This window comes from Ictalurus furcatus, chromosome 3, assembly GCF_023375685.1.
Source record: "Ictalurus furcatus strain D&B chromosome 3, Billie_1.0, whole genome shotgun sequence".
Classification (NCBI taxonomy): Eukaryota; Metazoa; Chordata; class Actinopteri; order Siluriformes; family Ictaluridae; genus Ictalurus; species Ictalurus furcatus.
This window is the reverse complement of record NC_071257.1, coordinates 14,102,017-14,114,955: the sequence shown is the minus strand read 5'-3', so window position 1 is coordinate 14,114,955 and position 12,939 is coordinate 14,102,017. Positions and strand designations below refer to the sequence as shown.

The 12,939-nt window shown below is 40.1% G+C and overlaps 1 protein-coding gene across 1 annotated transcript in view; it reads left to right on the top strand.

Annotated features, from left to right (window-relative positions):
• The window catches only part of dctn1b (dynactin 1b), a 32,730-nt gene extending 20,051 nt beyond the window's left edge, over positions 1-12,679 (top strand). The window contains exons 17-30 of the mRNA XM_053620876.1: positions 1,612-1,772; positions 1,892-2,060; positions 2,344-2,412; positions 3,983-4,195; positions 4,381-4,542; positions 5,140-5,271; positions 5,413-5,538; positions 5,632-5,774; positions 5,948-6,117; positions 8,398-8,519; positions 9,534-9,720; positions 9,824-9,897; positions 9,985-10,074; positions 10,513-12,679. Of these exons, the coding sequence (XP_053476851.1) occupies positions 1,612-1,772; positions 1,892-2,060; positions 2,344-2,412; positions 3,983-4,195; positions 4,381-4,542; positions 5,140-5,271; positions 5,413-5,538; positions 5,632-5,774; positions 5,948-6,117; positions 8,398-8,519; positions 9,534-9,720; positions 9,824-9,897; positions 9,985-10,074; positions 10,513-10,650 (1,956 nt within the window). The 3' untranslated portion in view covers positions 10,651-12,679. The remainder of the gene's footprint in view (positions 1-1,611; positions 1,773-1,891; positions 2,061-2,343; positions 2,413-3,982; positions 4,196-4,380; positions 4,543-5,139; positions 5,272-5,412; positions 5,539-5,631; positions 5,775-5,947; positions 6,118-8,397; positions 8,520-9,533; positions 9,721-9,823; positions 9,898-9,984; positions 10,075-10,512) is intronic.
• The last annotated feature ends 260 nt before the right edge of the window (positions 12,680-12,939 follow it).

The window sequence follows — 12,939 nt, the reverse complement described above, 5'->3', positions numbered from 1 at the left end:
GGAGTATTCCTGTTTTAGTCACCTTATGGAAGTGCATTATAGACATGTACACACCTTAATCACATTATTAACGTCGTGTGGGAGTTTTCAACACATTTTGCGACAGGACACATACACACTCTGCAGTGCTCAACTGTTTAACGGTAAACAAGCGAGCACGTCTGCGTCCGAAACCGCATAATTACCTACTATATAGTAGGTGAGATACATGTATTTCTATATACGATATAGCAAGTAAGTACGCGGTTTCAGACGCAGCCCACTGCTTCAAGCAGTTGTTTATTTGCGCGTACAGCATGACAAATAATTACCTGCACTTGAAACTTTCGTAAAATAAAAATGAAACACCCAAAACTGTATACGGTACCATAACGAAGACCAACTGTATGCTGACACGTGAAATTCTGGAGGGAACGTCGGACGGCGTGGCATGTGGACGTAATGACGTGTGCTGTTATTGATCTATGATCTATAACATGTAAAACAGGAACATGAAAGGGATATTCTAAAAGCAACTCATGTAAACACCTTAATCACAATATTGTCTTATTCAGAATAAGGTTAATAATTAGATGTCCATGTAAACATAGTCAGTAGTGTGTGTGTGTGAGACAGAGAGTGTGCATAAACTGAATGCTAGGGGTTGTGAAGGATAAACCAAAGAATCCACAGTTTTGTTCCATCATTTTGATAATGACATAATGGTGGAGATTGCTATAAAATACTATAAGAGTGATTATCCATCCATCCATCCATCTTCTATACCGCTTTATTATAAGAGTGATTATGTTTTATATAATTATTATTTAGTTATTGAAGTTATAATTGATTGGTCACTTTTTTGACTGAACAGATTTAAAATGATATCAGTCACACTAATGTGTCTTACAGGGATTTAGTTTCCTTTAGTGGTGAATTTAGTTCAACAGAACAAACAAACCAAGTCCCAATAATGTTGTCCTGAATGTAACTGCAGTTTTAATAAAATGAGAAGGTGGTGTTTAAATAATACGTAATGTTTTGAATCTAAAATATAACACAACTAGTTTTTTTGGTTCTGCGGGTAGAAGGTTCAGTACAAAGTAAAAAAGCGTTAATGACTCCATTAAATGATTAGTTGTTAGCACATTTGCCTCGCATCACCGGGGTTGGGGTTCGAATCCCACCTCCGCTCTGTGTGCACGGAGCGTGCATGTTCTCCCTGTGCTTGGGGGGTTTCCTTCAGGTAGTCCGGTTTCCTCCCTCAGTACAAAGACATGCTGTGTAGGCTGATTGGCATTTCCAAATTGTCCGTAGTGTGTGAATGTGTGTGTGATTGTGCCCTTCAATGGGTTGGCACCCAGTCCAGGGTGTTCCCTTCTTTGTGCCCCAAGTTCCCTGGGATAGGCTCCAGACTCCCCCACAACCCTGTGTAGGATAAGAGGTATGGAAAATAGATGGATGGATTATTATATGGTACACAGTTGCCATATGTGCCTAATACTTTAATTGCTGGTTTATCCACAGAATAAATCTATGCTGCTTATCATATAAGAGCTGGGCTTTTTTTATTTTTACACTGGCTACAAAAAGAGAACCTCTGTTTTAAGGTAACGTGTGTGTGTGTTACAGGCAGAGCTGATCAGTAAACAGGCGCAGGAGAAGTTTGATCTGACTGATAACTGCTCTCAGAGGCCGGGGATGAGAGGGGGAGTGGGGGAGCAGCTCAGCTTTGCTGCTGGACTTGTTTACTCTTTGAGTTTGCTTCAGGCAACACTGCACAAATATGAATAGTGCGTACACACACACACACACACACACACACACATGCACACAATTAAACTCTCCTATTAAAGTAATAGAATGGCATAAATGTTTGGTTGTGCTGAATATGCTTTTTCTCTCTCTGTAGTGCCCTTAATCAGTGTAATGTAGAGGTATATAAGCGTGTGGGTTCCCTTTACTCTGAAATGAGTGTGCATGAGCGTTCTTTGGACTTCCTCATTGATTTGCTGCACAAGGATCAATTGGATGAAACTGTGAATGTTGAGCCACTTACTAAGGCCATTAAATATTATCAGGTATTTCTCTCTTTCTCACACACACACACACACACACACAGACACACACACACACACACACATACATACATACATAGAAGATACAAATGTGTTGCTCTGTATGTTGCTTGATGCTCAGGGTGCCTTGGTTACATTTATGTAGATTAAATCTTTAACAGGCAGTGTTTTTAATACTTAGCAAGTACTTCACTTACTGTTATATAATTATATCATAGGCAGAGACAGACAGTATGGCACAAAATACACATAATGAAACATGCAATGTTCTGTCCTGTGTCTGCAGCACCTTTATAGCATTCATCTGTCTGATCAGGCGGAGAACTGCACCGTGCAGCTGGCTGACCATATAAAAGTAAGATACACATATACACACAATTTAGACTAATATCACTTCTCCACTAAACAGCGCTGCTCACCAAGCCTCAGCAACAAATATAGACTCTCCGTATATGGTCTGAGTGTGTGTGTGTGCCACTTTCCCATTGCATTGCTCTACCCGTGAAAGAAGAAGTAGTTTCTCTGGAGGTTGTCACACGCTGACCTGATAGACATGATTAAGGCAATACTACTCGAATTCACATTCAAGCAGTTGTGCATATTCTGGGACTGAATCTCAATTGTCTTTCTAACTATTCATAAGGGCACTAGGTAGGGTATTCAGCTGAATCACGTTATATCCTATGTAGGGTGCAAGCAAAGTGAAGCCATTTGAGAGCTGACCTACCTAGAAGATGGCAGATTTTACTCCAGGGTCCTCAGTACAATCCTGAGCTCCAGTTACTGTTTGTATGGAGTTTCACATGTTTTCCGCGTGTCTGTGTGGGAATGCTCCAGGTTATCTGTTCCACCAAAAACCATGACTATGGGTGGACTCTATGGCTGAACCCCTTGGTATGAATGTGTATGTGTGTGTATGGCACCCTGTGGTGGACTGGTATCTCATTCAGGGTGTATTCTCACCTCACACACAGTGTTCATGGGATCCACAGCTTCCTTGAAGAGAAAGCTTTTACTGAAGATAGATGAATGATTGATGAACATTAAATTAATTAAAGTTAAAATGAAGAATGTTGGCTTCTTATTTAAAAAAAAAAAAGTTTGAAAAGTGTGAGAATACCAACGGGAAGGAATTCCAGCCAGACACATTTGTGTGACAGATTTTGACCAATTGCTGGTCTGCACTATTTTTAGCTCACATGTTACCTGGGCAGGAAGCATAACAAAATGCTGCAGGGTTGCCTAAGTGTGGCACAGCTTGCTTGGTGGTGGAGAATCATTGGTGATTTGCTGAGCTGAATTGTGCCATGATGTCTGGTGGAAAAGCACTATAAAGTAATACTTCCACATGTGTATCTACATAACTGGTACAATTTTTCATTTTATATATATATATATATATATATATATATATATATATATATATATATATATATATATATATATAAAGAATCATTGCCAGATAATCTCTTACCTCATCGACACCAAAAGCAAAACATCAACTTTCTTGTGCATGAATTAAATCGCACAATTAAAAAAATCTTTTAATAAAGATTATCTACAGTATAAAACTCAATGCAAACATTACCTCTAGTACTATTTTGAGCTTTTTTATAAACTAGATATTTTATCTAATTTATCCAATCAAGCATTGTCATCTTGTTTTTCTTCTCAAGGCCACTTCATGAATTATGTAACTGACTACAAAAACCATGAGGAGTAGGATTTGAAAACGTATTTGCATGGAAATCTGCACACACACACACACACACACACACGCACATACAGTATGCACACACATACACAAAGTTCTTTCTTAAGGATACAACTGTGATCTTTTTTTGGTAAAGAATCATTTTCTCCTACCACCATACTGTGCAGCTCTAAAAAAAACATTTTTCTAAGATATCCCTGTATCTCTGTAGTTTACCCAGAGTGCCCTGGACTGCATGGCGGTGGAGGTGGGTCGTCTGCGTGCCTTCCTGCAGGTGGGAGAGGAAGAAACACCGTTTTCTGTGCTGCTCAAAGATCTGCACACTTCCTGTAGCGACATTCGCCAGTTCTGCAAGAAAATCCGCCGCCGCATGCCGGGCACTGACGCGCCAGGGATCCCTGCTGCTCTCAACTTTGGGCCTCAGGTCCACACACACACAGTGCTAACACACACACATATTAGCTGAGACACACTCACACATACATCCCTTACCCGTTCATCTTAGGTAGAACTTACAGACAATACTTGTCTTTAATCCATATTTATGACTCAAGATTAAAGTGGACAGGCAGGGCTGATGGGAGTGTGTGTGTGTGTGTGTGTGTGCAGGTGAGTGAGACACTGGCAGAAAGCAGGAGGCAGCTGGCCTGGGTGAATGCTGTACTGCAGGAGGTGGCTGCAGCAGGAGCTCAGCTCATCGCGCCACTCGGTGAACATGAAGGTCTGCCAACGCTTAAACTTGAGGACATGGCCTTCAAAGCAGCTGAACAGGTCAGTGTATGTGTGTGTGTGCGTGTGTGTGCAGCATGGATAAGTGAGAGAGATTATAATTTTAACTTTGAAATTAGTTTCACACTTTGTTTTAATTTGTTATTTGTGTGGTTTTGTCAGTTTTCATTCATTTTTATTTTTAGCCCTATAGATTTGAGATATTTTCATTTCATTTTAAGATTTCCTAATTGAGATTGGGAAATTCTAATGTTTGGCTGTGATCTTTAAAGCGGAGTGAATAAATACATACTGTACATTGTGTAACATTAATGAAAACACTCACTAACTGCCCCGAAACATGTTGCAGGGAAAAAGTTCATTCATTCATAATCATGATATTTTACTAAAATATTTGTCTACACTCTTTCTCCTATCTACCTAATGTGCTTGTCGGGGGAACCTTTAAACGTTCTGTTTATATCCTTACAACAGAGAGTTGGCCTTTTAGAAAAGATAGTATTCCTTTAGCACTCTAGAACTCGCCACACAGGAAGCTTTTCTTTTTTAGACGTAATTTTGTGTCGCTTTAATTTCAGCTTTGTTTCATATAATATATTCCTTCTGTGCACTGTTTTTGTGTTCTCTTCTCGTGCTCAGATCTACGGCTCTCAGGGTATAAACCTCTACGAGTGTCTGCGCCAGTCCTGTAGTGTCGTCATCGCAACCATGAACAAGATGGCCACTGCTATGCAGGAGGGAGAGTACGACTCTGAGAAGCCTCAGACTGGGGTGAGTTCAATACGACAGCTTTATTTCTGCAGAGCTATTAATTATTACAGCTGGGCCTGAAGTGCTGCTGCGGAACATCGGAAATTACAGAAAGCATTACAGGAATGCCCATGTTTTTGGGTGTGTGTGTGTGTGTGGTAGATGGCTCCAGTGGAGGTGCGGGCGGCTGCACTGAGGGCAGAGATCACAGATGCTGAGGGACTCGGCCTAAAATTGGAAGACAGAGAGACTGTCATCAAAGAGCTCAAGAAATCTCTCAAAATAAAGGTACCCACATTTTAAAAAGAGAGTATAGTACATCCACAAACTGCACTGCGTACACACAATAGCTAACTGTTGTTGGAACTCTGCTACGTACAGGGTGAGGAGCTGAGTGAGGCCAACGTGCGTCTGAGTCTTCTAGAGAAGAAGCTGGACAGTGCGTCAAAGGACGCAGACGAACGAGTGGAGAAAATCCAGACCGTTCTGGATGAGACCCAGGCACTACTAAAGAAGAAGGAGAAGTAAGAGAATAAAGATTAGAATAAGCTGACAAGCACAGGCTACCTTTTACACAATAATGTGATTTGTTATCACTTTGATTCTACCAATTAATAACCATTACCATTGATCAAACTTACTGTGCGTCACAAATCTGTGTGTTTGTCTGTCTCTCCGTCTCGCTCTGTGTGTATAGGGAATTTGAAGAGACCATGGATGCTCTGCAGGCCGATATAGACCAACTCGAGGCAGAGAAGACGGAGCTGAGACAGCGTATAAACAGCCAATCGAAGATAAACATTGAGGGACTCAGAGGAAGTCCCGCCTCTGGCATTGCATCCATTGTGACTGGTGGCATCACAACTGGTGAGAATGATGAAAATGAAACAAAATGTATTTCTGTACATGTGAGAAAGATCACATTTTTTGAATGGCACTCTAAAGGCTGGTTATAATTAAAATGAAACTATATTAGTCTGTTTGTGTGGTGGCCAGGGTAAACACGTTACATTCTGAATTCTTTTTTGTTAATAGTTGTGAAAATTACAGGCTTGCCTAAATTGGAACACTTTTTCAATCTCAAACAGAAGTCCTGGTTATTCAGAAAAATGAAAATATCCTATTTAAAGATTCCATTCAGCTGTTTTTCCAGAATTAGTGACATCCGACAGGTTTTCCAGGACCGCCACATTTTTCTGCCTTTCCCGCTCATGCCTCGCTTCCTTTGCTGAATTTAATGTGTGTCTTCTCGTCTCTCTTCATTCTCTCCACTGCAGATGATCAGAAAGGTAAATTGCAGACAGTCATTGCTACTCTGTGATCTGCACGGTGTCACACTATTATGCAAAAAGGGTTTGTTGGAGGTCTTTCATGACACTTTTGCTTTTAGGAACTCTTATTTTCCAACAAATTTGGCAACAATTATCTGAACCAACTGAGAATTTAACTGATTACTGCACAGGAGTATAAACGCTGCTGCCATCTTTGCACTTTTGCCACAATTGTGTGGTGCTGTGGTATTAAGCACCTTGTATAAAGTGGTTGGCAAAGCTATTATTATTGGATGAAAGATTTAACTGGTAATGGGAAATCAATGCTTGAAATGGCTACGATAACTGGCAAAGATCATCGGTGTATAAAAGAGTATGTGGCAGATTCAAATACAATTAGGAAAAGTTTGAATCTGCATCATGCTTTGAAAGTTATTTTTCAACATAAACTCTCTCATATTAAGCAATACTGATGAAAAAGGCTTTAGCCAACAGCAGAGATATTTGATGAGGTTGGTGCCAGCACTCTTTCAAGATCAATAAGGTGCAGGATACGCTACCATTCAAGTCCTAAGCCAGGTATTTGACCTCCATTGAATCAATCCATAAAGTAAATGGCCTGCACTTATTTAGTGCCTTTTAACCTTAGCGGTTCTACAAAGCGCTTTTCACCCATTCACACGGCGCTATCCTGCCATCAGGAACAACTTGGGGTTCAGTGTCTTGCCCCAGGACACTTCGGCATGTGGGCCAGGAATCGACCCTCCAACCCTGCAATTAGATAACCCGCTCTACCACCTGAGCCACAGCCGCCCCAAAGTGAATGGGCCCAGATATACATGAAGGTGAATTTCAAAACTGAATAGTTTACTGACAAGTGCTGAGCAACTCTTGATGGACCCAATGGATGGAGCAAGGTTTGGGTCAGACTGATACACCAGCAAAGAGGTTATGTTGTGATGTTTTGGGCTGGAGTAATCGGTGGTGAGCTGGTTTGTTCCCTGGCTCCTTGTTCCTGAAGGTTAGGAAGATGCTTATACTGAATTTTTGAAAAACAACTTCATCATATGTTATAAAAGCAAGCCTGTGTTATTAAGACAAAATGTGACACTGATGCATGATAAAGCACCAGCACAATCTGCCAGAAAGATTATAGTAGAGTACTGAATGAAAGTGGACTACACAAATGGCCATCTGATGGAATGACTAGCATTTTCACTCGATTTGAATCTCAATAAGATCCTATAGGGCATCAAGTTTATGCCTTTGGATATCAGTTTTCTTCGAACGATGAACTGTGGTACGCTAGTTGATCATCAGCAGAAATTCAGAATCTAACCAGCTCAGTGGAGCAAAGAATCATCTCAGCCATGGCAGTTGTTGAAAGATTGTTAAATAGAAACCACTACAACAGCATTTAAAAAAAAAAAAAAAAAGTTCTAAAAAAACAACATAGTTACAAATTCCAGAGTTTGTATAACAACCACTTTTATGAAACTATTATGAGAAAGTGCATATATCTCTACAAATACCGCATGAAATGCCTCAATGTTGAGCACATAAATAATGGAAATATGTTGCAGTTTCCACTGGTATGTACTCTATTATTCATGATGTCAGATAGTAAGTGTTTTGCATAATAGCTTGACACACACTGTACTCTCTTTACTTCTTTCCTCTTCTCTTCTGACCTTCCTCTAATCTCTGTCTCTCTGCATGCCTCTTACAGTACGAGTGTGTCCTATATATAGTGCATGGACTCGACGTAACCTTATCTAAACACAACCATACAAATATACACACTCTTCAGAAAATGTTTACGCTGGCAGTTGCATTGAATTAAAAAAGGCTCCCTAGTAATCTGGTCTGTGTGTAGGTGCTGTAGGAGTGTGTGCTGCTGGAGGTGTGCAGGTGATAGATTCTCCACTGCTGACACAACAGATTGAAGCTCAGAGACTCAGCATAAAGCGTCTGAAGAATGAAAACAACATCCTGAAGGTCTTCTGAGTACACATACACACACCACTTCTCAATCATGTTACAAACCCTTGTCTGGTCTTAGATTTGGTTACAATGACAGTAGTCCAGGATAGGCCGATTAAAACAGTGGACTAATGGTAGTATCTTACTCATTTGAGGTTAGGCGTGGCCTGTGGGGCTCCCAAGTAGTGCAACACAAAAATTTCACCCTATTGTTGGGGGAATATTGCAAAACTAGACATGCTCTCTGGGTGTGAATGATGGTGTTACTCTCTCTCTCTCTCTCTCCTGTCAGTCAAAGCAACACTAGCCAATTATGTGTCTATAAGCTGATGTATGAGGAAGAGGGCGGATAGCGCCTTCCTCCGAGTGTGGCTGGCTTCGCGTGCCTCAGAGGAAGCACGTTTTAGCCTTTCAGTTGGTAGCTGTCATATGTTAGAGAAGATCTGGCTGATGGATTGGAATTGACAGGTGACCAAATTGGGGAGAAAATTGAAGAAGAAAAATCAAATAAAAGAAGTGGCCTAGGTGAGGCTGCCAGATAATCAGTAATAATACTATCTACTATAGTAATAATACAATGACTAGTGCACAAGCAAATATGAATAATATGAATCTTGTATCAAAATCCAAATTCCCTTTGATTCTAGTGAAAAATAAAATGTTTATTTGCATTATGCACACTGTTTCCTAGTGAAAGTTTAACCAGCATCTCTTGACACCAAAAAGACCATTTTAGAGAGAGAGTGCTTTCCCTTCGAACTACTTTTTTCTATTACAAAAAAAAAAAGTAAGCACTAAGCATTGCTGATCAAGTAATGTAGCGAATATTGTATGTTATACTGTATTATATTATAATAGCCTTATTCCTCCCACTTGTTATTAAAGTTGAATAGCCCTGGTTGAGGCTAAAAGCAGTCCTGGTTAAAATGTTCTAAATTTCAGAGTATATGCGCATAATTCTGTCATCATTTTCCAACTAAAAATCAATCAGTCCTCATTCTGTCTCTGTGAAAATGTTTGTGTATTTAGGCAGAGAAGATGCGTACTCAGTTAGCCTCGCTTCCTCCGTTAAATGTCTCTAAGCTGAGCTTGCGTGAAGGTTGTAGACCAGAAGTCCTATCCAGCGCTCTCTATCGCAAAACAGACCAACTCCTGGAAACACTGCTGCAGATGAGTGCCAATGTCAAAGTCGTAGACATCACTGGAAAATCACCAGGTTAGAGATCATGACCTGCTCAGACGGTTACGCCACTGCACAGACGTACTGTATACACCTCTATTAACATTGACAATGTGTGTGTTCATATTTGTGTGTACAGTGACTCCCAGTGCTCAGCTCCTGGAGCAGACAGCAAGGCTACAGTCTCTCAGTGAGACTCTCGACAGGCTAAAGGTAAAAGCAGAGTCAGAGCCCAACCATAAATCATTACAATGAAACGTGATTGGCTCAGACTGACCCCAGTTATTCACTATCCTTCAGGATGAAGTAGCGGAGCATGTGGTGTCTCAGAGACCTGGTGCTCAGGTTTCATCTGACTTTGCTACTTTCCCTTGCACCTCATTCGTAAAGGTAAAACAGAGACGTCTCATGACCTTCCTATTATAAGGTTGTATCTTGGTGAAGAGCGGCTTTTGAGATGTTTTTTAGCCCACCAACATGGTCTAGGCTTTAAATTTACATTACAAAAATTCTCAGACAATCTACATTGCATTTATCCTATTAGCGTCCTGGATGATGATTAAGTGGCAGGTAGAACCTTATAAAACCAGGTTTATCTGTGATTAATTTGTTTTTGCATAAAACAAACAAATAAACCCACCACAGAAGAATAAAACATCCTCCATTGATGAAGTTTGTGGTGTTTTTTTTTTTAAAAACTGATTTTAAACAAAAATGCCAGACAGAACCTTATGCTACCGAGGTCAGAAAGTGCTTTAGCAACAAAAACCTGTCCAAAACTCTCATTTCTGCATTTCTCACACCTCCACATGTCTTTGACTCCCCCAGGCTAAGGAGGAGAAGATGAGAGATGAAGTGTTGGTTGGTCGTGTGATGGTGCCTTGTGCTCGAGGGCAGGAGGAGGTTCACCGGCTCGTGCTGTCCCAGTACCAGCTGCAGAGAGTGCATCGCCTGCTTCAGACTTAAAACATAACCTTCTTCAGCAAGAATGAGCCCTGCTGCCGCTTCCTGAAAAACCTGCTCCCCCATCACTAGATGCAGCTCAACTTTACCATCGGAAGGATACGCATGAACCTTGGAGACCCAGACACATAGTGAATTGCAGTGACTGGTTGGGAATGTTTCTTTGCCTTGGCATCTTCACACTTCCTGAGAAGCACATGCTCCTACTGAGGCAGAAGGCAGTAACTGAGAAAAAATAACTTTAAAATGATTAATTTACTTGATGCCCAACAAAATAAGTGGTAGTTAGATCAGTCAATAGAATACCGTTTGAAGGCTGTTAAAGTTCTTTAAACTGTGAAATAAAATGGCATAGCAAAAAGAGCTAAATTGATACTGTAGATACTGCCTTTTGCCTTAGTAGGACAACTCTGTTTACTTGAGTGCAATTTTATTAATTTTTTTTTAAATCACTGGATGCAGTCAAACAGCTAAAGTTTTTAAGCATATTTAAATATTACAAAAGTGCACCATTTCCCCCCAGATACTAAACAACAGAGTTTATCATTTAATGTCATTTGACATACCCAAGTCAACACTTCAGATAAATTTCAATGTATTTTTGTGCTGACTTCAGCAAGCTAGAAATGGGAAAAGACAGATTTCTGTAAGGCTGACCGCTGTGCTCATGAGATATTTTAGAATGGTTTAAAACTCTGAAGTTCCACATCTTCAAAAGACAAGTACAAGCGGTCATGATGACGTGCTATAAAATGATAAGTGTTCCAAATTATTCATCTGGCTGTGCCTGATTCCTGAAGTGGCCCAGTATAGAAATCTTTTACTAGGATATCAGGGATCAAGCTAATGGGGAAAAACAAGTCAAACAAGGACCCTTAAGGTTTAAGGCAGGTTTGCTGCAATATTCCTTTTTTGTCATCCACGATTATGCATTGGCATTAGACATGGCAGAAAAGAAAAACATACATTAACATATTTTAAAAGCGGAAATGAATTTCCCAGAAAACATGTAAACTGTCACAAACAGGGTTTCATATATGCCACGTATCTGTATCTCTTAACGATTGAGTTAAATAGGAGGCTAAACATTTCATACAGTCTTATAATATAAAGGGATGAGAGTGAGATTTAGACAATTTAAGACTACTAGTCCTTAATATTTAAACCAAAGCTGTTTAATGTGCTACACTGTACTGTGAGAGCATTTTTTTTTTTTTTTTTGAACGGGGAGTTTGTTGAAGAGAAAATTGGAGCTTACATCTCAGATATGACCCGGATATTCACACTGGTTAGAAAGAGTGAAAGAGGGGTGGAAGAGGGGGCGGTTGGCAGACGACAAACTTCAGTATTTGCTCAAAAGTCAATAAAGTGGTCTTAAGTAATCAATGTTGTCTTAAGTTATTAACCTATTTATTGTGTAAAATGCCTAATGTTGCTTACATTGACCATCATTGTGAAGAATGTGTTTTCATAATGTTACAGCTGAATAAAGCACATCTAATAGATGCTACAGAAAAAGGTTGTCATTGTTTTTTATAGCTTTTGTAATAACGTGAATGGGACACCTTTAACTACTAACCTCAGCAACCACAATAATGATAAAAACTACACCATTTTGATCAAACATGGCTTTCCTTTCTCATTTCCCGGAGACGAGCAGGGTATTAGGGCATCATTCAGAACACCTGCTGCTTCAGAAAAGAAAGAGCAGAAGGGAAAAAGAGGAATGAGTACAGTAAGAGAAACATTTTACTCAGCAAAACAAAACTTCACGTCACTTACAGATTCTCTCGAGTTTAAATTGCAGTGTCCTTGCTGTATGTGTAATAGCTTTGGAATCTTCATTTGTGTTCAGTATAACTAGATATGCCCCACACAGATACCCTAAAAATTGCTGTGGCTGCTCTCACTTTGATAGCCTAAAAATCACACTTACCGTAGACAGTTTATACCCAAGCATACAGTTGTGCAAGACTGATGACTCATAATTGTACCATCCGTTGTCACCCAGAAGAGGATGCGTTTCCTTTTGCGTCTGGTTCATCTCAAAGTTTCTTCCTCATGTAGTCTCGGGGAGTTTTTCCTCTGCCGTCTCTGGCTTACTCATTAGGCACCTAAATCTAGATCCAGATTTCTGTAACACTTTTGTTTCATGGAAGAACAACAGAACCACACTTACTAATTATTCAGTAACTACTTTATCCTGGTCAGTGTCATGGTGGATCTGTGGGGATGCATGTATGCATACATACATACATGCATACATGCATGCATACATACATTCGCACCTAG